We start from the raw sequence: 20,110 nt of genomic DNA, 5'->3' as shown, positions 1-20,110 counted from the left end.
GGGGCTGTCTCACACACACCCCTGGCCTGGCCGCTTCACTCCAAGGTCCTCTGAGATGAGCCTCTGCTCATCCTAGTGGGTCTTCAGGAAGGCAGGGATGATGGCATCTTGTGAGCTTAAACAGGCACACAGTCATGTCAAATGCACGGACACTTCTGAAAGACGCACGTTTATTCTCAGTTATGTCTTTGAGGAAGATAATTATTTTCATACTAGAAAACCAAAAAACAAAAACAGTCCATTCCCTCTAACCCCCTTTGTTCACCTTCCACCTTCAAATGGCTCCACCAGATCCATCAAGGGCCCACCTGCCATTCTCCCGCCCTGGTGGATTGCCCTTAGGTACCATCCCAGGTGGAGGCCCTCTTCACTTCCTTTCTGTCTCCCCCTCCAACAAACCCCTGGGATGGGGGAGTTGTTTCCAGTACATCCCCATTGCCCCAAACCCTCTGGGGCTCCCTCTACCTTCTCACACATCTATTGGGGTTTTTTAAAAATATATATTTTTTATTGATTTCAGAGAGGAAGGAAGAGGGAGAGAGAGATAGAAACATCCATGATGAGAGAGAATCATGGATTGGCTGCCTCCCGCAAGTCTCCCACTGGGGGTCGAGCCCACAACCCGGGCATGTGCCTTTCACCGGAATTGAACCTGGGATCTTTCAGTTCGCAGGCCTACGCTCTATCCACTGAGCCAAACCGGCTAGGGCTATTTATTGTTTTTCTTTTAAACTTTTGTTGAATTTATTGGGCAACATTGGTTAATAAAATTATATAGTATTTATTAGTTGATTGATTATTTATTTACTCCACCAAAGTACCTTTTCTGGAGCCGGTTCCTGTGCTGGACCAGGACCCCCACCAACCCCAGGGTGTCCTGTCCCCCTTATTTACAGTTCTGCCAGTAGCCCTTTCCTTTTGTCTCCGGGGTGACTTCCACTCTCTCCCCTTCATGCCCAGGACCTGGTTTTCCGAGTGACCCTGAACGCGCCAGCTCCCACTCAGGGATCCAGAAGAAGCAGACCCCACCTCCTTCACCGGCATCCTAGTGATTTCCCGGGTGTGCGCGGGAGGGAGTCCGGGCGGGGCTACACGCTCTCGGGGCTTGGCGGGGGGCCTCGGGCTGAGGTCCAGGGCTGGGGATGCGGGGTGGGGGTCTGGTGCTGGGAGCGCGGGGTCGGGTCTGGGCTGGGCTGGGCTGCGCGCGTGGGCGCTGGGGCGCAGGGCGGTGGTGACCTTGGCCGGGGGCGCGGGTCCCTGGGGAGGGGCGGAGCGCGGCGCCCGGCGGGCGGGCGGGCGGGGACGGCGCGGGCACGGCGGCGGCTCGGGCGGGCGGCAGCAGCAACGGCGGGCACGCGGGGGGCAGCGGCGCGGGAGCGGACACGGAGCCGGCCAGCAGCAGCGGCGGCGGCGCCCCAGGGACGAGCGCCCAGGTAGGCGGCCGGGTCTGGGGCCGGGGCGCGGGCCTGCTGCATCCCACTCGCCTGGCCCGCGGGGCCCTACCCTGCGCGCATCTCCTTTGTCCGAGCCCCACCCTCCCGGCCAGCCTGAGGGGCCGGGCCCTCCTCCCGCCCGGCCCAGTACCGGAACCTCTCCCCAGTCCACTGTGCCCTGGCCGGGCCGCCCTCCGTTCCCACCTTGGACAGCTCCCTCTCCGCGTCCTCCCTTCCCCCACAATACCCACAGGGCGCCCCCACGGCCAAGCCAGCCCCTTTCCAGTCCTCCTCAGACCCGCTGTCTGGGTTGGCCGTCCCACTCAGCCAGGACCCCTCCATGGGGAGCCACTTGGGCCCTGGGCCTGTCTCCCCCCACTGCTGCCCGACTAGCCCTCTGGTCCTCTCCACCCAGTCAAGCCCCTCACTCAGGAGCCTTCACTGGTCTGGCTCCCTCCCTTACTACTTAGATCCTCCTCTGGCCAAAGGGAGCCCCTGGGCTGGCCCCCCTGAGTGTGTCTCTCCACTCTCAGCCCCCTAGAGCAGGCCCTCTCCCACCAAGCCGCTCATAAGTCCCTGGTTAGACCCCTGACCCCACCCCCTACCCCCCAATTTAGGCAAGTACCTCCCCCAGGCCCTCCCCTGGGTCCAGCCTGCTTTCTTGCATCTAAGGTTGCTGCAGCTTCCCTCGTTGGGCTCTGGGGACCTAGGGCTGGGCCGATTTCCTCCTGGGGAGTCTCAGGGTGGGCTGCTCTGCACGGGAGGGGAACTCCCAGCTGTGAGGCCAACCAGGGCCAGTTCAAATCCTGCTCTGCTCTGCCACCTCCCTGCTCTGTGACCTTGAGCCAGTGCCTCCCCCTCCAACCCTCATTGCCTGAGACCCCCTCCCCCACTCCTGCCCTGCAGGAGGTGAAGGTGGTTTTCAAATGGGTGCCTGGCATGGACTAGAGGTGACTAAATGGGGGCTCCTAGTCAGAGATCCCAGGCCCCAGAGGGGCCTCTCCTGGAGATACCCTACTGACTGGCCTGGACCCCTGCCAGGGGGTCTGCACCCAGGACAAAGCTAGGGCTGGGTGTGGGGCAGCAGAACTGATTGTCACTGGCCACACCAGGTCCCCAGGCCAGTTGTGGTGGTGCCTGGCTGCACACTGTGTACCCATCCAGAAAGAGCAGTGACTGCAGAGCTGGCTGGCACCCCTTGCCAGCCCCCCACCGAGTGTCCTCTCTTGTGGAGCACTGCCATACATGTCACCATGTCACCAACATGCCTAGCAGCCAATCATGAGTTAGTACTGCTAAAGCTCCTGGGAGTTTGGCTGGCACATAATTTATGGAGTATGTGCCGGCTATTACTTTTATTTTATATCTTTTTCTGACAAACCTGGTACTTTGTGATCATTCAGAACGTGCCTTCCCAGCCAACTACAGGCCAAGTGCTTCATACTCTGAGCTCCTGTGATCAATAATCCTGATCATCCACCCTTATAGAAGGTTTCCTTAAGCCCTGCTTAAGGGCTTTCTCCACCTCCTTCACCGGCATCCTAGTGATTTTCCCTGCAACTCTGGGGAGTGGGCACTGAGTTTCACAGAGAAAACTGAGGCTCAAAGACACCAAGTTTACCTGCCCACATTCCTGCCATCAGGCTCACATCATCGGGTCTTACACACACACACACACACACACACACACACACACACACACACACACCTAGGGAACTTGGCTGAAGTGAGGAAGGAGGAAGGGATGGGGTCTCTCCTGCTCTTTATAAAGAAGGATACAGATGCTGGAGCCAGGCCTCCTGTCTCCCATGCCCATTCTAGGGCTCCTTCACCTCCATCGCTGCAGGAATTGCTATGCATTGTGACTTCCCAAGGCTGATGGACGTCTCTGAGCTCAGGAGAGGGAGAGATGATAAGAGGACCCCCTTCTGGGCAGCTTTGTGCCTGTGAATATGGATACATTGGACCTGAATGGGAGGCCAAGGCAGGCAGACCATGGTCTGGGTACAGAGTTTACGGAGCAGGTATTTTTCTCTTTGGCCTTAGTTTTAATTTTCTCATCCCCAATCTGGATGTGCATCTCTGCCTTTCAGGGCTGCTTATGGGGAATCAGTGTCATGATTTGCACATTGGGGTTCTGGATCCTCCAGCATTAGGATCAAGCTTATGGCATGAGAGCAGGAGAATGGCTTTAAAATGCAGGTGCCCAGGGTCATGGCCCTGGCCAACTGATTAATCATTTCCAGGGCTGAGGCCCTGCAAGCTGCATTTTAAAGATGCCCCACAAGGTTGAGGAGCCTCTGGGCTGATGGGAGAGCAGGGAGCCTGCGATTTTTGGAGAGAGGCACCATGTCACCCACTTTGCAGAGGAGGAAACTGAGGCTTAGCAGCTTGCCCAGGTCACAGATCCAGGCCTGCTGGCTTGTAGGAGCCCACGGCTAAGCTGAGAAGAGAGGGAAAAGCCCATGCAGCCTGGGTGAGTGGCTGGGGGAGCATGCATGTGGGGCAAGGAGTCACCTTCACTTCTCTTCCAGCCCAGAGTCCCCTGGGAAGGAGCTTAGGCCCCAGATTTTGTTGAGGGGAAAAACAGAAGAGGGGCCTGGCTCTGAGCCTGCATGCAGGGCAGAATTGAAAAGTCAGCTAAATCAACCAGAAGGGCCTTCCCAGGACACAGGAGAAAGGCCACCTCCTCTGAGAAGCCTTCCCTCCTGCCCCCAGACCTAGAGCTGTTCCCTCCAGGTCAGGTGGCCTTTTGCATCTGCCACTCCTCTCTGTACAGGGTCAGCCTGGGGTTCTGGCAGCTGGCACAAGCCCTCCTGGCTCCGACCTCCACCCCCGGCGTGGAAGATGCCTGAGCAGAGTAATGACTACCGGGTGGTGGTGTTCGGTGCTGGTGGTGTGGGCAAGAGTTCGCTGGTGCTGCGCTTCGTGAAGGGCACATTTCGAGACACCTACATCCCCACCATTGAGGACACCTACCGACAGGTGATCAGCTGTGACAAGAGCGTGTGCACACTGCAGATCACTGACACCACAGGCAGCCACCAGTTCCCGGCCATGCAGCGGCTATCCATCTCCAAGGGCCATGCCTTCATCCTGGTCTTCTCCGTCACCAGCAAGCAGTCGCTAGAGGAGCTGGGGCCCATCTACCAGCTCATTGTGCAGATCAAGGGCAGCGTGGAGGACATCCCAGTCATGCTGGTGGGCAACAAGTGTGATGAGACGCAGCGGGAGGTGGACACCCGTGAGGCCCAGGCGGTGGCCCAGGAGTGGAAGTGCGCCTTCATGGAGACATCGGCCAAGATGAACTACAATGTCAAGGAGCTCTTCCAGGAGCTGCTCACACTGGAGACACGCCGGAACATGAGCCTCAACATCGATGGAAAGCGCTCCAGCAAACAGAAGAGGACAGACCGCATCAAGGGCAAATGCATCCTCATGTGAGCCTGGGATGCCCACCTGCAGACAGCCCCTGTCCTGGCCCCTGTTCTGGCCCCATGCCTCTCCCCACACCATCCTGCAGCCACTGCCTTCTCCTCCTCTCTCCATCCTTCCCCAATTCCCCTCCTCTCTCTCCCTCTCACTTCCACTTCTCTGCCATCCGCCAACATTCCTGATGGGGACTCCGAGGCCCTGGTGAGCCCTGCAGGTCTGGGGCTCCAACCCAGCTCTGTTGCATCCCTCTGCCTTCTGCTCTGTCTCTCTGCCCCACCCTCCTATCTGTACCCCCCAAAGCCAAGTGCTAGAAATGGCCCCCTTGATCTGCACATGGGAAAATGGGGAAGCTGTCTGTCCCTGTGGGGACTGAGGACACTGGATTTTCCCATCTCTGCCTGTCTCTGTTTCTCCCAGGACCCCCATTTCTGGTCCTTTCCTTTGGGTGCCCCCAGCCAGACCTGTGCTGCCCCACCCATTAGATCACTGTGAACTTGCTGGGAGGGACAAGTTGAAATGCACAGGAACCTTAAATTTTGTTTTCTCCTACTTGGTGTTTAACATACACTCCTTCTACTCCCCACCTCCATCCCTCATGACCTCTGGCCTGTGCTCCCTGCCCCAGGTCCTTGACCACCACTCTCATGTCTCTCTCCACAGTTGGGGGGGGGGCGTGGCTTGCAGGATGGACCTCAGGCCATCAGGCAATAACCACAGGGCCTGTAGCAGTGCCCTCCCAGCCCAGAACCCCACTCCTCTCCCAGCCTGGGCCTGGGGTGCAGGCAAGGGAGGCCCAGGACTGGCCAATGGCCACAGCACAACTTGGGGACTGCCTGGTGTAAAAATGGGGGGCTTTCCTGGACACAGCCTACAAAGATTGGCACAGCGCATCACCACTGAGCCCTAGGCAGGGGTCTGGGGTGCTGGGTGGGGTACCTGGGGCCCTGTTTAGAGGGGTAAGGCAGAACCCTGCCTAGCCCACTTCCTCCCACCACCTGTACCCTTAAAGGGGGACCCCAGGAAGGCTTGTGTCTTGCAGTTGGGGTGTCTCTGCAACCATGAGATTCTGAGTGTTTTGGTGTACATGTCTAGGTATCTCTACACTCTTGGGACTGTGTCTGACAATGACAGGCTAGGGTTGGGGGGTGACCATGGGATGGTGCATTTGTGCAAATTGCTGTGTAGGGGCCAATGTGTCTATATATGTGTCTGTGTGTGTGTGTGTCTGTCACTGGGGTGGTATGCGCACGTGACAGTCTGTGTATTTAATAACATAGGGGTGGGTGGTGGTGTTGTTTACAGGTCAGGATATTTGTGATGTATTACAGCATGAGTGTGGCTGTAAGTGCCTGTGTTTTCGGGAGTGAGTGACGTGATTTATTGGAGAGAATCTGTGAACCTGTTTTGTTCTCACTGTGTCTTACGCTATAGCAAGGTGACTCTCAGCTAAAAAATCTGTATCAGTCAGCTACTGCTGCATAACAAATGACCACAAACTCAGCAACTTGAAACTACACACATTTATCATCTCCCAGTTTCTGTGGTTCAGGAGCCCAGGCATGGCTTAGCCGGGCCTTCTGTTCGGGGTCTTATGAGGCTAGATCAGAGTGCTGCGCAGGCTCCAGTCTCCTCTGAAGGCCTGCCTGGGAAGCACCCACTCCCAGATCCATGCTTCTCTGCAGCTCGCAGTTCCCTGCAGTTGCAGGACCGAGCACCTCAGTTGCCCACTGGCTGTCTGCGGGAGTTGCCCTCATGTCCTTGCCCCTTGGGCCTCTCCCTGGGCCTCTTGCACCATTGGGTGTCAGAAAGCTGCATGTGTATGTGCTTGTGTGCTCGTGTGCACGCTGAGACTGAACTGTGCATGAGGGAGAGAGAGAGAGAGAGAGAGAGAGAGAGAGAGAGAGAGAGAGAGAAGAGAGAGACAGGCCATGTGGAGAGAGGGAGAGGAAAGAGAGACAGGCCATGTGGCTGTCCAGTCATGTGACCACATGGGACTATTGTAGATAAGAGGGACGGTTTGTGTCCAACTTAGTGAAAGAGTATTTATTTTTCTCTTTGTTCATGTGACTGCTTACTCCACAAATGTTTATGGGACACACTATGAGAGAGAGGGAGTGTGTGTGTGTATGTGTGCGCGTGCACTTGTGACTGACAGGCACATGGATGAGTCCATGGAAGAGTTGGTAGCATTCTGTCTGATTACAGCTGAGTCCCCTTATCCTGTGGTAGGTCCAGGACCCACCAGCAGCTGGTGTTGCTCCCTCCCCCATCCCGGGAGTGGTTCCTGGGCCTTGAAGGTGCCTGAGTGGGTGAGGCTGGGCACTGGGTCTGCGGCCCTTTCTCAGGGACACACCCTGATAGCACAATCTCCCTGGGGCCCCACCCCTCCAGGCTTCTCCTGCCTCAGGCCCTGCCCTGACCCTGGGGACTAAGAGGTTCTGCAGCAGGAGGGGGCAGAGCCTGCCCTGGCTATTGGCCTGTCCTGCCTGGGTATCCTTGGGTCTGGGGACCATGCCAGGCCATGCTTGCTGTAATCCTGTTTCTGCCAGTTCTCCCCCTGCATGTGGGTACTCCCACCCCCATTGTGGGGTCTGTGTAGCATTCGCTCTAGAAATAGTCTTTCCTGCAATAAAGAAGTGGATCCTACATTCCCACCAGTGGTCCTTCTTTGGGGGGGGGGGGTCAGCTGGCCATCTGTAAAAGATGAGGACATGAAGGATGGGGAGGTGAGGGATGGAAGGGGTGAGGGACAGGGGTAAGTAATGGGGATGAGGAAGGGAGGGGCTGAGAGGTGGGCAGTGAGAGCCTTGTGGGTGTAGGGAGGTGAGGGATGGGATGTGACAGGCAGAGAGGGCCGTGAGGAAGGAAGGAGAGGCAGGAGCAATCTGGGCTCCAGGGCTTCCGCCTGGGCTTTGAGAACACTGGCCCTGTGTAGCTCTGGCCCAGGCTCCTCTGCACACGTTACCTGGGACACCTTCCCTGGACTTTCTGTGAACTTGGGCAATTCCCCTGCAGGGCTCACAGAGCGGGTGAGTAGGGGTGCTCACAGATGCCTGGGCAGGGGGACTGAGCAGGGAGGGACTGCCCTCCTCCTCACCGCTCCCACCTGCCCCATGTGACTTCTCAGCCTCCTTCCCACCCATTCAGACTAGGCCAGGCAGGTGTCTCAGCAGGAAGAGATAAAGTCTATTCAGGGACAGACTGGGAAGAAGAACTGAGACACCATCCATTCATTTGTTCATTCATTCATTCATCCAATATGTAATAGGCACCCACTATGTGCCTGGCCCTTTCCTGGATATTGGACACAAAGCAATGATTGACTCAAACCCCAGGGTCCCTGCCCTTTCAGAGCTTATAACCAACTGGGGGAGAGGACATCCCCCATACACACACCGAAGAACTGAATCGGGTCATTTCAAATACATGCTGGGAAGAAGGGAAACCTGGACTCCAAAAGTGACATGGGGACAGGAGTCCAGGTGGTTAGGAGGCTAAGCTGACTCAGGAGGTGACATTGAGCTGACACATGAAGGTGAAGTAGAGGGCAGCCCGAAGAGAATGACTTGGGATAGAGCACCAGGCTGGGAGAACAGCATGTGCAAAGGCCCTGAGGCAGGAACCAATGAAGGCCAGAGTGGCAGGAGAGGAGTGAAGGAAGGGTGGTAGCCAAGGAGATCAGAGAGGTAAGCAGGGTCAAACAGGGCCTAGTGTGCTGTGGGAAGAGTCTGGGCTTTTATGACAAGGGCACTGAGATGTCATGGGAACATTGTGGTCCCCATAGGAGACCACACAAGCCCTGATGCCACCACACTTATTTCAATCAGTTGAGGGGAACAGACAGGCATTAAAAGCCCCATCTTACCTGGAGAGGAACCCACGGGGCTTTGGTTTTCCATTTGCTAAAAGGCCCAGAGCTGTTTACAAACTTATAAGCAGGGCCAGGACTAGGTGAGGAGTGCGAGACACTCAACATGGGTGCAAAATTTAAGGGGTGGGGGGCTTGCCAAAAATCTCAGCCATCAAGAAACCTATATTTTTTAAAATATATATTTTTACTGATTTCAGAGAGGAAGGGAGAGGAATAGAGAGATAGAAACACCAATGATGAGAGAGAATAATTGATTGGCTGCCTCCTGCACGCCCCCCACTAGAGACTGAGCCCTCAACCAGGCATATGCCCTGAACCGGTGACCACTTGATTCATGGGTTGACACTCAACCACTGAGCCCACACTGGCCAGCCTTAATGCACTATTTAATGCAAAGGAAGCTGTGGTGAACAATGCATTAATCTTTTAGATAAGGATAGGACCTGACAGGGCCCGGGCTAAGGAAAGGCAAGGACGATGGTTTGCACAAGTGCAGAACCATATTTTGTCTTTCTTGAAAAATTTGGTACAGTATTTTTGTTCATCCTGGATTATTTCAGCATTTAATTTGAAATTTAAAAATATATCATTAATGTATAATATATAAAAATATACCCCTTGATAGCAAGGAATTTGAGAAAATGCTTCACTTGCCTCACCCCAGTCCTGGCCCTGCCTGAAGCTGTGCACCTAGCTGCTGCAGGAATCACCAGACCTTCTGATTTTTCAAAAGCACCTGGAAATCTGGATTTCTTTTTGTGAATTGCCTGATTTTTTTTTTTTTTTGTAACAGAGGGACACAATTTAATGATTCTACCTTTTTGTAGTTTTTCTTTTCTTTTTTTTTTTTTTTACAAGTCATGTGCCATAGCATTTAAACAATTCATCTTTTAAAAAGTACGTTTACAACATCAAAAGAAATCGTCTGATTTTTAAATGTTGGCAATGAATTTAGAATTTTTAAAGGCTGTTTGAACTACATCTCACCCAGGGACCATGTGAGCTTGAGACCCTGTTCAGACAGTAAGCCTGGGGAGCCACTAGTTTGCGACTCTAGTTCAGACAGTAATTCCTCTGAGGATATGTAGGCTGGGGAGTGAGATGGTCCCCCAGGCACTTGGTTCTCTCTGTGGCTGCAGGGGAGGTTCCTACTGGGATGATAGGAGCCCTGGGGCACCCAGCTGGGAGGCGGGCAGCTCTCAGATCACAGAACCTCAGTGTTACACCAAGCTCCTCAGGCCCAGATTATGGTGGCTGCATCCTCCTATGTAAAAAAACTCTTCCCTCCATGAGCTCTGGATGCTTTTGGAGACATACTAAATGTTTTCTCCAGGGGAGCGTCTTAAAAATGCACATCCCTGCCGAAGCCGGTTTGGCTCAGTGGATAGAGCGTCGGCCTGCGGACTGAGGGGTCCCGGGTTAGATTCCGGTCAAGGGCACGTGCATTGGTTGCGGGCACATCCCCAGTGGGAGGTGTGCAGGAGGCAGCTGATCGATGTTTCTCTCTCATCGATGTTTCTGGCTCTCTATCCCTCTCCCTTCCTCTCTGTAAAAAATCAATAAAATATATTTTTAAAAAAATGCACACCTCAGGGGTCCAGGTCCCGCAGGATTCTGGATCATTCCATAAGGAAAGAGGTCATAGGAAATTGAGAAATCCTGGAAATTATGAGACAGGCTTAGGCGAATGAACTTTGGTTTAACCTGAGACTCAATTTCCACCTCTGTAAAATGGGGATTTTATCATTTCTCTTCTAGCCTTATGCAGAGGGTACAACAAAAGGGAGCATTTATTATTAGTGTCCTGTAGGTCACGCGACTGATCAAGAGGGGACATTCTTCCCGCTCTGCAAGCGAGCCCCAACATCTAGGATTTGGAATTCGAACTCGAGCCCCCACTCGGGATTCGAACTCGCGAAAAGCATCACGCCTCCTTGGCGTCACCAAGTCGCCTCTGGAAACCCGCGTGTCGCCCGGCCCGAGTCCCACACAGTGCTCTATTTGCTTATTAGCATAGCCCCGCCCCCCCGCGCGGTACCCGCTCTCGGGTGGCCAGCAACGGTGCCATTCAGCGCTCCGCCTCCAGGCCCGGCTCACGCCCGGAGCCCCGCCCCCTCTCCTGCGCGCAGCCTACTCCGCTGCTCACCCTGCGCCTCGCCCTAGGCCGGGCTCCCGCCGCCGGGGCCCACGATTGGCTGCGATGGCTCCAGTGCTCGCCCCCCGCTCGTCGGCCCCGCCCCCAGAGGGGAGCGAGCGCTGGCGCTCGGGGCGGCGGGTTCGGCTGCGCAGCGGGGCTGAGTCGGCCGCGGCGGCCGGAGTACAGGTAAGGGCGCGTGCGGTCGTGGTCCCGGACAAGATCCGCCGCCCTCATCTCTGCCGCTGGGGGGCGGCCGGGGCGGAGGGTAGGCTCGGGCAGCCCGGGGTGGGGGTGGGGGGCGCAGAGAGTGCTCCCGTTGGCTGCCGGCTTGGGGGTCGGTGTCTGCTGAGGAGGGCGCTGCGGGACTGGAGTTGGGGGTCTGGGCTAGGACTGGGGTCGAGGTCAGCTGAGGAGGTGACTGAAGTTCAAGTCGAGGTTAGCTGGGGAGGGCATTGGGGGTGAGGTTGGGGGTCGAGGTTAGCTGGGGAGGGGATAGGGTTCGACTTGAAGGTGAAGGTTATTTGAGGAGGGGGCCGGGAGTTTAGTTGAAGTGGAGGTTAGGTGAGTAGTGAGCTGGGGATGGAATTGTGGGGTCGAGTTGTCCGGGAAGGGTGATGGAGGAATATGGGGTTTGGGTGAGCTGAGAAGGGGCCAGAGGGCAGAATTAGGGAAGGGCTGAGGGATGGAGGTGGAGTCAGCAGCCCCTTTTAGAAGGGGTCGGAGGGATGTGGAGTTAGGAGTGCATGGGGTGATGAGAAAGAAGGTGGGGCCGAGTGATGGTGGGATAGAGGGATGGCAGGTGTTTTGTGGGAAGTTGACTAATCAGGGGGAAATTGGGTGGGGTCTTCGTTGGAACTCAGTTATAAGGACTGTGGAAGGGATTGGTCCCCTCTTTTTTTGCGGGGGGGGGGGGGCGCTAATCATTTGGTGTAGAAGGGAGGGAGAGGTGGAAACCCCTTAGCACCAGTGAGCTGGAGGAGTTCAGCATACTTTGCGAGGTCTGTGTCTGGGATGTAGGGTGCATAGGAGAGCGTCTTGGGAAGCAGAAAAGGCTGGTGTCGGTGACTGAATTCTCCAGGAATTTTTGGGCTCAGGAGCGAAGAACCAAAGTGGGAGTTTTGGGGACAATGATACTGAGGGATGTGGGCAGCACTTTGGCACTTTATTATTCCTGGGTAACGGGGGTTGCTAGGGGGTGGAAGGTGGGTGGGAGAAGACAGGCTTGATGAGCAGCAGGGAAGAGAGGGCTCCCACTCTTGCTAGGTGTCAGCGAGGCAAAGGCCAGGTTCACAAACCTGATTCTCAGATGCCAAGGTCTCCCCAAGATTAACAGTGTATCAGACTCTGGCTTGGCCAAATGGCCTCTGGGAGTTTTTGTTTACTCCATAAGATAGGAATAACACAACAGTAGCAGGCACCTCATAGGACCACTGGGGAAGTCAAAGTCAGATGAGAGAATGCATGCACCTAGCACACTCCTGGCACATGGCGAGGCTACGTGCAGCATTGATAATAATGTTCTAAATTAAGGTATTTTTTTGGGGGGGAGGGGAGAAAGGTGGGTGGATAGAATAACTGGGTTGTCAGGGAGGGAGGGAAGGAATCAGAGCTTGACTCCAGTTCTTCAGCCTTGGGGGTGCACATAAGAATCACTCCTTGTGCTTTCACACAAAAATCTGCTAAAAGAAAAAGAAGAAAAGTCCCTATTGTTAAAAGCGAGGGGGGGAAATACCAGAAAAAGAAGAATCTGTTTGAATCTGATGCCAGGAGATTCTGAAGGTTTGTTAAGGAACAAGCATGTCTACTTAAGAGAAGGCTGCATGGGACATTCCAACGTAGGTGTCCCCCACAGGAGCCATTCGGATGTGTGCACCCGAAGGAACTGTTGGGCCATGATTATCTACCCTGAGAGACCTGGGTCCTTCCATAGGCTCAGCTGCCTTTGGGGCGGTCCTGGGTACTGTGGGGTGCTGAGCAGCATCCCTGGCCCCCACCCACTCGATGACAGATCACCCCCAGTCATGACAACCACAGATGTCCCCAGATGGCACTCAGTGTCCCCTGGGAGTAACATTGCCCCGGGTGAGACCCCCTGTTATAAAGAAAACTAAGTTGTTTTCTTCTTTAAAAACCACATTCTTACCTTTGATCCTTAGGAAGTTCAGCCCAGATTTGGGGGTTGTTGCTATAAGAGGGAAAAAAAATCACACCGCTTTTAGAGAATTTTAGAAACACTGACCTCTTTCTAGGTGGGTCTTTTGTGCGGCCTTTGACCACTTAGACTGATTTTGAATCTGGGATTAAGTAATCTATTCCAGTCATTGAAAGATGCCAAAGTGTGCAATCTGCTTCCTTGGTTTTGACCTAGAGCGTGAAGCTTGAGTTCTTCAGGGAATTCTTGGTCTTCAGTAGGAAAGATCCTGTGACCGACACCATTGTAAATCCTGGGCCCTATTGTTTGGAGGGAAAGACAACTGAATGGGAAGCATCCTGACACACAGACAATTCAGCTCCTTGTTTACTGAATGGAGGCATTTCCGTTCTGGTCCACCATGTAGTAGTGTAAAAAGCTTCTTCCGTTCAAGCTGTTATCACAGGTTTCTTCATTTGCACCTGTAAACAAATAATCGTCTTTGAAACCGTATTTACCAGATCATTCATATTCTTGAAACTCCGTTGTAATTTCTTGCATAATTTCTTACAAAAGGGTCGGTGGGCCTGCCCTCCAAGACTTTGGAATTTTCTGGAGCTTTTTTAGGGAGGCAGGTGCCCAGGACTGTTGTGTGATTGCTGGATATTGATACACTTATTCTCCCCCTTCCTTTGTGTCTTAACTGACAACAGCAGCTATTGAAGCTTTGTCTCCCATTCACCCCTGGTTGGGTTCTTTAAGGGCTTGGCCTGGGTCCCCTGGGTCCTCTAAGGGATGGCTCCTGGAATCCCAGGTCCCTGCTGATGTTGGGGAGCTTCCCTCTGGTTCCACTGTTTCTTTTGATAGTTCTGGACCTTGATTTTCATCCCTTCTATCGTGCGCTGCCTTTTGGCATGGCCTCCCACTCTTCAGGGTCTAGAGAAAAGTGTTCAGTTGCCCAGGAGACTTGGTGACCTGATGGGAAGCTCAAAGATGCAGTGACATGTCCCAGGCAGTCTCTTCATCTTTCTCCTCCTTGACCACCCTGCAGATTAGCTGAATTCTCTCAGTGTATTTTGTCCTGCCAGCGGGTGGGCAGGAGGCTTTGTGCAGCTCTGAGACTCTTCCAGAAATGGCTAATCGTTCTCCTTGAATACCTTACAAAGGGGAAAGTCATTGTTTTTTACTTTTTTTTTTAAATTGAGGTACAATTTCCATATCATAAAACTCAGTCATTTTAAGCACATAGTTTAATTTTTTTGGTAAGGTTTATCAAGTTACACAACCATCCCCCTAAACCCATTTTATTTTATTTTTATTTTTAAATGGCACCTTTGTTATTTTTTTAAAAATGTGTTTTTGTTGAGTTTTAGAGAGAGAGGAAGAGAGAGGGGGGGGAGAGAGAGAGAGAGAGAGAGAGAGAGAGAAACATCCATTGGCTGCCTCCTGCATGCCCCCTACTGGGGATGAGCCAGCAACCTGGATGCCCCGACTGGGAATCTAACTGGCGACCTTTTGGTGCATGGGATGATGCTCAACCAACGGAGCCACACTGGCCAGGGCTCCCTGAAGTTCATTTTATAACATTCCATCCCCTCAATGAGGTCCCCTGTCCCCATCAGCAATCACTCCCCCTTCCTCCCCATCTTCTCCCCAGCCCCTGACAACCACTAACTCACTTTCTGTCTCTGGATTTGCCTATTCTGGACATTTTATTTATTTTTTTAAAATATATTTTATTGATTTTTTACAGAGAGGAAGGGAGAGGGATAGAGAGCTAGAAACATCGATGAGAGAGAAACATCGATCAGCTGCCTCCTGCACACCTCCCACTGGGGATGTGCCCGCAACCAAGGTACATGCCCCTGACCGGAATCGAACCTGGGACCCTTGAGTCTGCAGACTGACGCTCTATCCACTGAGCCAAACCGATTAGGGCAGTGGTTGGCAAACTGCGGCTCACGAGCCGCGGTTTGCTGCTCTGTTGACTGAGTTTTCCGACCACTGTCATATACTACCCTTTACCTCTTTGCACACAATATGCCACAATTGCCTAATCCTCACAGCTTCCAACTACACGGTAACATTTAGTCTAGGCCAGTGGTTGGCAAACTCATTAGTCAACAGAGCGGCAAACCGCGGCTTGCGAGCCGCATGTGGCTCGCGAGCCGCATGTGGCTCGCGAGCCGCAGCTTGCCGACCACTGGGTTGGGGCTATTCTGGACATTTTAAATGAATGGAATCACATACTGTGTGGCCTTTTGTACCTGACTTCTCCCACTGAGCATCATGTGTCCATGGTTCATCCACATTGTAGCAAGTGCCAGTGCTTCACTTCTTTTCGTGTAGATGGACACATTGTGTTTATCCATTCATCCTTGATGGACATCTGGGTTGCTCTGCTCCCACCTTTAGCATTGAAGAATCATGCTGCTATATAAATGGCTTTTTTTTTTCTTTTTTCTGGCAGGCAACAGCCCACTAAACTGAAGCTTGGGGGTGTTGTCTGGTGTCAGCCCTCTGGATTTTACCTCTCTCTCTTCTGCGTTTCTTTCCCTGAATTAAGTACTTCACTCTCTTACGCAGAGCATCCCGGCTGCTGGGTCAACTTCCAGTCCTCCCCCTTCTGCTGGGTCAACCCCACATGACCAGGGTCTGCTCTATGACACACAGATTGGTTTGTCATTTCCCTGCCACTTTCATCAACTTGTCACCCGCTCGGCAAAATAAAAATCCCTCACAGACTTACCTGACAAGGGAGATACCATGGTCACCAAGGCGATTTTCCCAGGGAGAGGCTTATCCATTGCACTCCCGAAGCGCTGACCCCTGTGATTCCCCAAATGAGGGAGACTCAGCTGCGTAGTTTGTGGTGGTGGGGACTGTGTTCGAGCTCTCCCCTGGTTTTCTCATGTTACAAATGTTCGATCACGTAGTTTTCTCTGGTTGTGGATCAATGCTAATCTTCTAACTAATAATTTTTTGTGTATTTTACTCTTGCCATTGCCTAACTTTTTATAGTTCTTAACTAATTTATTTTTTTTTTGGTATGGGGGGAGAGACAGTAAAAAAAAAAAAGAAGTCCGTCATACAGACACAGCCTTCCTGGCACCACGGGCGTCGGCCCCCTGTACCTTTCCTGAAGACCTTTACTTTGATTCCAAGCACCGTTCCCTGCCACTCCCCCCGCTCCAGCCCACCCCACCCCACTGCATGCCCAGGGTTTCTGGTTGGCTGGGTTGTTGTCTCCTTTGTCTGAAACCTTCCTTCCTTCCTTCCTTCCTCTCCCCAACAAAGGCTGGTTGTGTGCCTATTTTAAGCATCAGAACGTGTGCCAGGCGCCAGGAGCACCCTGTGAATACAACGCTTGTGTGCACACAAGGGGAGGTATGGAGACAGGGGACCCAGGGCCATTCTGTTCCTGGCCCAGCTTTCTTGAGTTGGGGTCCCTGAGGGTGATGGAGATGGGATCCCAGGCCTATATATTCCATCTGTATTTTAGGTACGGATGGCGACAATACGTTTTTCAGGGGGCAGAGAGGTTGGGGATAACACCTGTGCATAGGACAGATGTTAGGTAAAGAGACCTGAGAGAAGCTTAGCACTGACAAATTAGCCAGAGGACAGGTGGGGGGCACAGCCCTGTGTGAGCACCAAGTGGGGGCTGGGTCTTTCCCTGTCATCTCTTGCAGGGTCTCCCCCTGGATATTGTTGACCTTGGGGCTTGGTCATTCTCTGTGGGAGGCAAACCAGGGAACGGTGGGGTGTTGAGCAGCATCCCTGGGCCCCCTCCCACTTGATGCCAGGATGTGGTGCTGAGCAAAATGAACTGATTTGCAGAAATTGCTGCCTTTTTTGGAATTTCTGAAAGTGAACTCTTTGGAGATGATAAAATAGAGACAGTTCATCTTTGGTGTCTGTCAGTTAGTTCGTTGCGAGTGTGCTGTCGTCACTGCGGGCTTGCGTGTGTGCACATGTGTGGTTTCCTGCTATTTCTGTGCTAACACGAGGAGGGACCTGGGCCAGAGGCCAGGGGAACCAGCTCTGCCTCCTGACAGTCACTACTGGTCAGATCTCTTGTCCTTCATTGTCAAAGCCATGACCCCTGCCCTTGTCCCCTTAAGAAACTGCCCAATTTGATGGACACACAAAGTCAGGAGGAACCAGAGATGGGAGGTGAACCCAGCCAAGTCCATGCAGACATTGTGCTGGAGAGACAGGCTGTGACTGGGAGGTCAGAGAAGAAGACCCAGTGCCACCTGCCTTCTCTGTGTCTGAGTGACTTTCTGGGGCCCTGTAACAAAGCACCACAGACAGGGCGGCTTGAAGCAACAGAAGTTTATTCTCTCCCAGTTCTGGGACCCAGAAGTCCGAGGTCAAGGTGTCACAGGGCCAAGCTCCCTCTGGAGGCTCCAGGGGAGGGTCCTGCCTGCCTCTTTCAGCTTCTGGTGGTTTCCAGCATTCCTGGGCTTGGAGCCGCATCTCTCCAGTCTCTGCCTCTGCCATCACACGGCCTCTCCCTGTGTGCCTGTCAGAGAGACCCAGAGTTAGATAGTTGTCAGCATGGTAGAAACAGATTCATTCAGGAGTTCCTGCAATGGGGAGAAGAAAACTTAGTGTAGATCTGGGCTCAACTTTGAGTACAGCGTGGACCCGTGGGGACTTATAGCCAAGGAGCAGGTGGGGTCAGTGGGTGGAAAATCACTAAGGAGAAACATCAGGGGGATTCTGGCTGCACCAGCTAACAGGATTCCTGCTGCAGGCAGAGTGATCCAACATCGTCTGGGGGAGGGTAGGGGGTGAGGACCCTGATTAGATATGAGAGTGGTCAGATATGAAAGATGGAGGGTTGAATGATCAACCACCTTAGCAGAATTCTTCCCAAAAGCTGAGGCCAAGTTGAAAAGTGTGTCCAAATCTTCCTCTTCTCTAAGGACACCCTATTCAGTATGATCTCACCCTAACTTGACTACATCTGCCAAGACCCCATTTCCAAATAAGATCCCATTCCCAGGTACCAGGGTTAGGATACAGGCATATCTTTTTTTTTGGGGGGGGGGGGGCACAGTGCACTGCCCAGAAAGCAGTTGCCTGCAGGGTGAGATTCAGATTTTCCGGTGCCATGTGGTCCCAGTTGCCAAATGTTCTTCCTTTTCCTCCATCCCCCCTTTCTCCACACAAGAAAAATAAAAATTCTCACCATCTCACAGAAAGTGGGGGGTGGGGGGTGGGGGGAGAGGAAGGGACCGTGGGAGGTTGGCCAGCCACGAGAGGTGGGCTGTGGGAGCACACTGACCACCAGGGGGCAGCTCCTGTGTTGAGCATCTGTCCCCTGGTGGTCAGTGCAGTGTCATAACGACCGGTTGACCAGTCAAGCGGTCCACTGGTCGTAAAGGTCACTTAGGCTTTTATAGAGATGGGGGTTTGACTAAATCAGGTCTCCCCTCTTGCCCCATGGCACTGGAGAAATGGGTAGATAATATCTTTGGGGGGGCCACTCTGAATACTGTGGGATACTGAGCAGCATCCCTGGCCCTCACCCTCTTGATACCAGGAACACCCCCAGTTGTGAAAACCAGAGATGTCCCCAGACATCACTAAGTGTCCCCTGGAGACAGAACCACCCCAGATTGTGAACCATTGGGTGAACTATTTCTAATGAGAATTTATGATTGCATTAAAATAAAAAATACGTTTGGTTTTAAAAATAGACTTTATTTTTAGAGCAGTTTTAGGTTCACAGCAAAATTGAACAGTGGTACAGAGATTTCCTCTTTATCCTGTGCCCTCACACTTGCACACCCTCCCCCTTTATCAGCGATCCCCACCAGAGTGGACTTTTGTTACAGTTGGTGAACCTGCATTAACACATCATTACTCAACATCATAGTTGACGGCAGGGTTCACTCTCTGTCTTCTACATTCTATGGGTTTTGACAAATGTATAATGACACATATCCATCATTATAGTGTCATACAGAATAGTTTCATCTCCCTGCACATCATCTGTGCTCCACCTGTTCATCCCTTCCTCCCCCTTATTTTGTTTTTATGGACAAAGCAATGAGAACAGCATAGTCACCTCAAGTGCCTGTTGGGAAGTTGTAACTCGGCATGCTATTGAGTTTTATATGAATTATTCTTCCCCCTTCTCCTCTCTGTAAAAGAGTGCTTTCCAATAGAAACAGGATTCAAGCCTCAAACATCATTTTAAATGTTCGACTAGCCTCATTCTGGAAAAACAAAGCAGGCGAGACTAATTTTAATGATACATTTGACGTAACCCAGTATATCCAGAATAGTATCATTGCAACATGTCATCAACGTAAAGAAGGTGTAAATGACCTTCTTTCCTTTCTTTCCTGTGAAGTCTTTGGAAACTGGTGTGTATTTGGCAACTCATAGATGTTTATTTCTCAGAATGAGATGCATTCCACATGCTCAATTCCACATGTGGCTGGTGGCTGCCATGCTGGATATGGGAGGTGTAGGCAGTGAATAGGGGAAATTTGAGGAGAAAAATAAAATCTCTGGAGGCATAGTGATACAGTTTAGCATTTGGACACCTCAGGGGTTATATAGAGCTACGGAAGTATCTGCTGGTTAAAGTGTAGATTGAGAATCAGAGCATCTCAGAAAGTCAGTTCCAGAAAGGTCCCCAAGGTCGTCCATTCCAGGGGCGGCATGGCCCATGTGGCAAATTCAGCTCATCATATAAAAACATTTTTTATTTTTTAATAGTTTGTTGATTTTTATTTTTTATTTTTATTTTTATTTTTTTTATATATATTTTATTGATATTTCACAGAGAGGAAGGGAGAGAGATAGAGAGCTAGAAACATCAATGAGAGAGAAACATCGATCAGCTGCCTCCTGCACACCTCCCACCGGGGATGTGCCCGCAACCAAGGTACATGCCCTTGACCGGAATCGAACCCGGGACCTTTCAGTCCACAGGCCGACGCTCTATCCACTGAGCCAAACCGGTTTCGGCAGTTTGTTGATTTTTAAAGAGAGAGGAAGGGAGAGGGAGAGAGAGATAGAAACATTGATATGAGAGTACAACATCGATCAGCCTCCTCCTGCATGTGCCCTGACCGGGT

The 20,110-nt window shown here is 52.5% G+C and overlaps 2 protein-coding genes across 2 annotated transcripts in view; both read left to right on the top strand.

The window, feature by feature from the left end:
- Positions 1-1,305: 1,305 nt before the first annotated feature.
- Positions 1,306-7,519, top strand: DIRAS1 (DIRAS family GTPase 1). The gene is made up of 2 exons (XM_080673839.1): positions 1,306-1,433; positions 4,213-7,519. Exon 2 carries the CDS (start codon positions 4,281-4,283, stop codon positions 4,875-4,877), a length of 597 nt encoding a protein of 198 aa, XP_080529965.1. The 5' UTR covers positions 1,306-1,433; positions 4,213-4,280; the 3' UTR covers positions 4,878-7,519.
- A 3,441-nt stretch (positions 7,520-10,960) lies between these two features.
- Positions 10,961-20,110, top strand: part of GNG7 (G protein subunit gamma 7) — a 131,485-nt gene continuing 122,335 nt past the window's right edge. The window contains exon 1 of the mRNA XM_080677076.1: positions 10,961-11,062. The gene's annotated coding sequence lies outside the window, so the exon portion shown is untranslated. The remainder of the gene's footprint in view (positions 11,063-20,110) is intronic.

Source organism: Plecotus auritus (assembly GCF_963455305.1).
Source record: "Plecotus auritus genome assembly, chromosome: 6".
NCBI lineage: Eukaryota > Metazoa > Chordata > Mammalia > Chiroptera > Vespertilionidae > Plecotus > Plecotus auritus.
This window is presented reverse-complemented; position numbering and strand designations above follow the sequence as displayed.

Excerpts from the sequence above, each read along its gene's own strand:
- DIRAS1 (XM_080673839.1), top strand. The coding sequence starts at position 4,281 with ATGCCTGAGCAGAGTAATGACTACCGGGTGGTGGTGTTCGGTGCTGGT.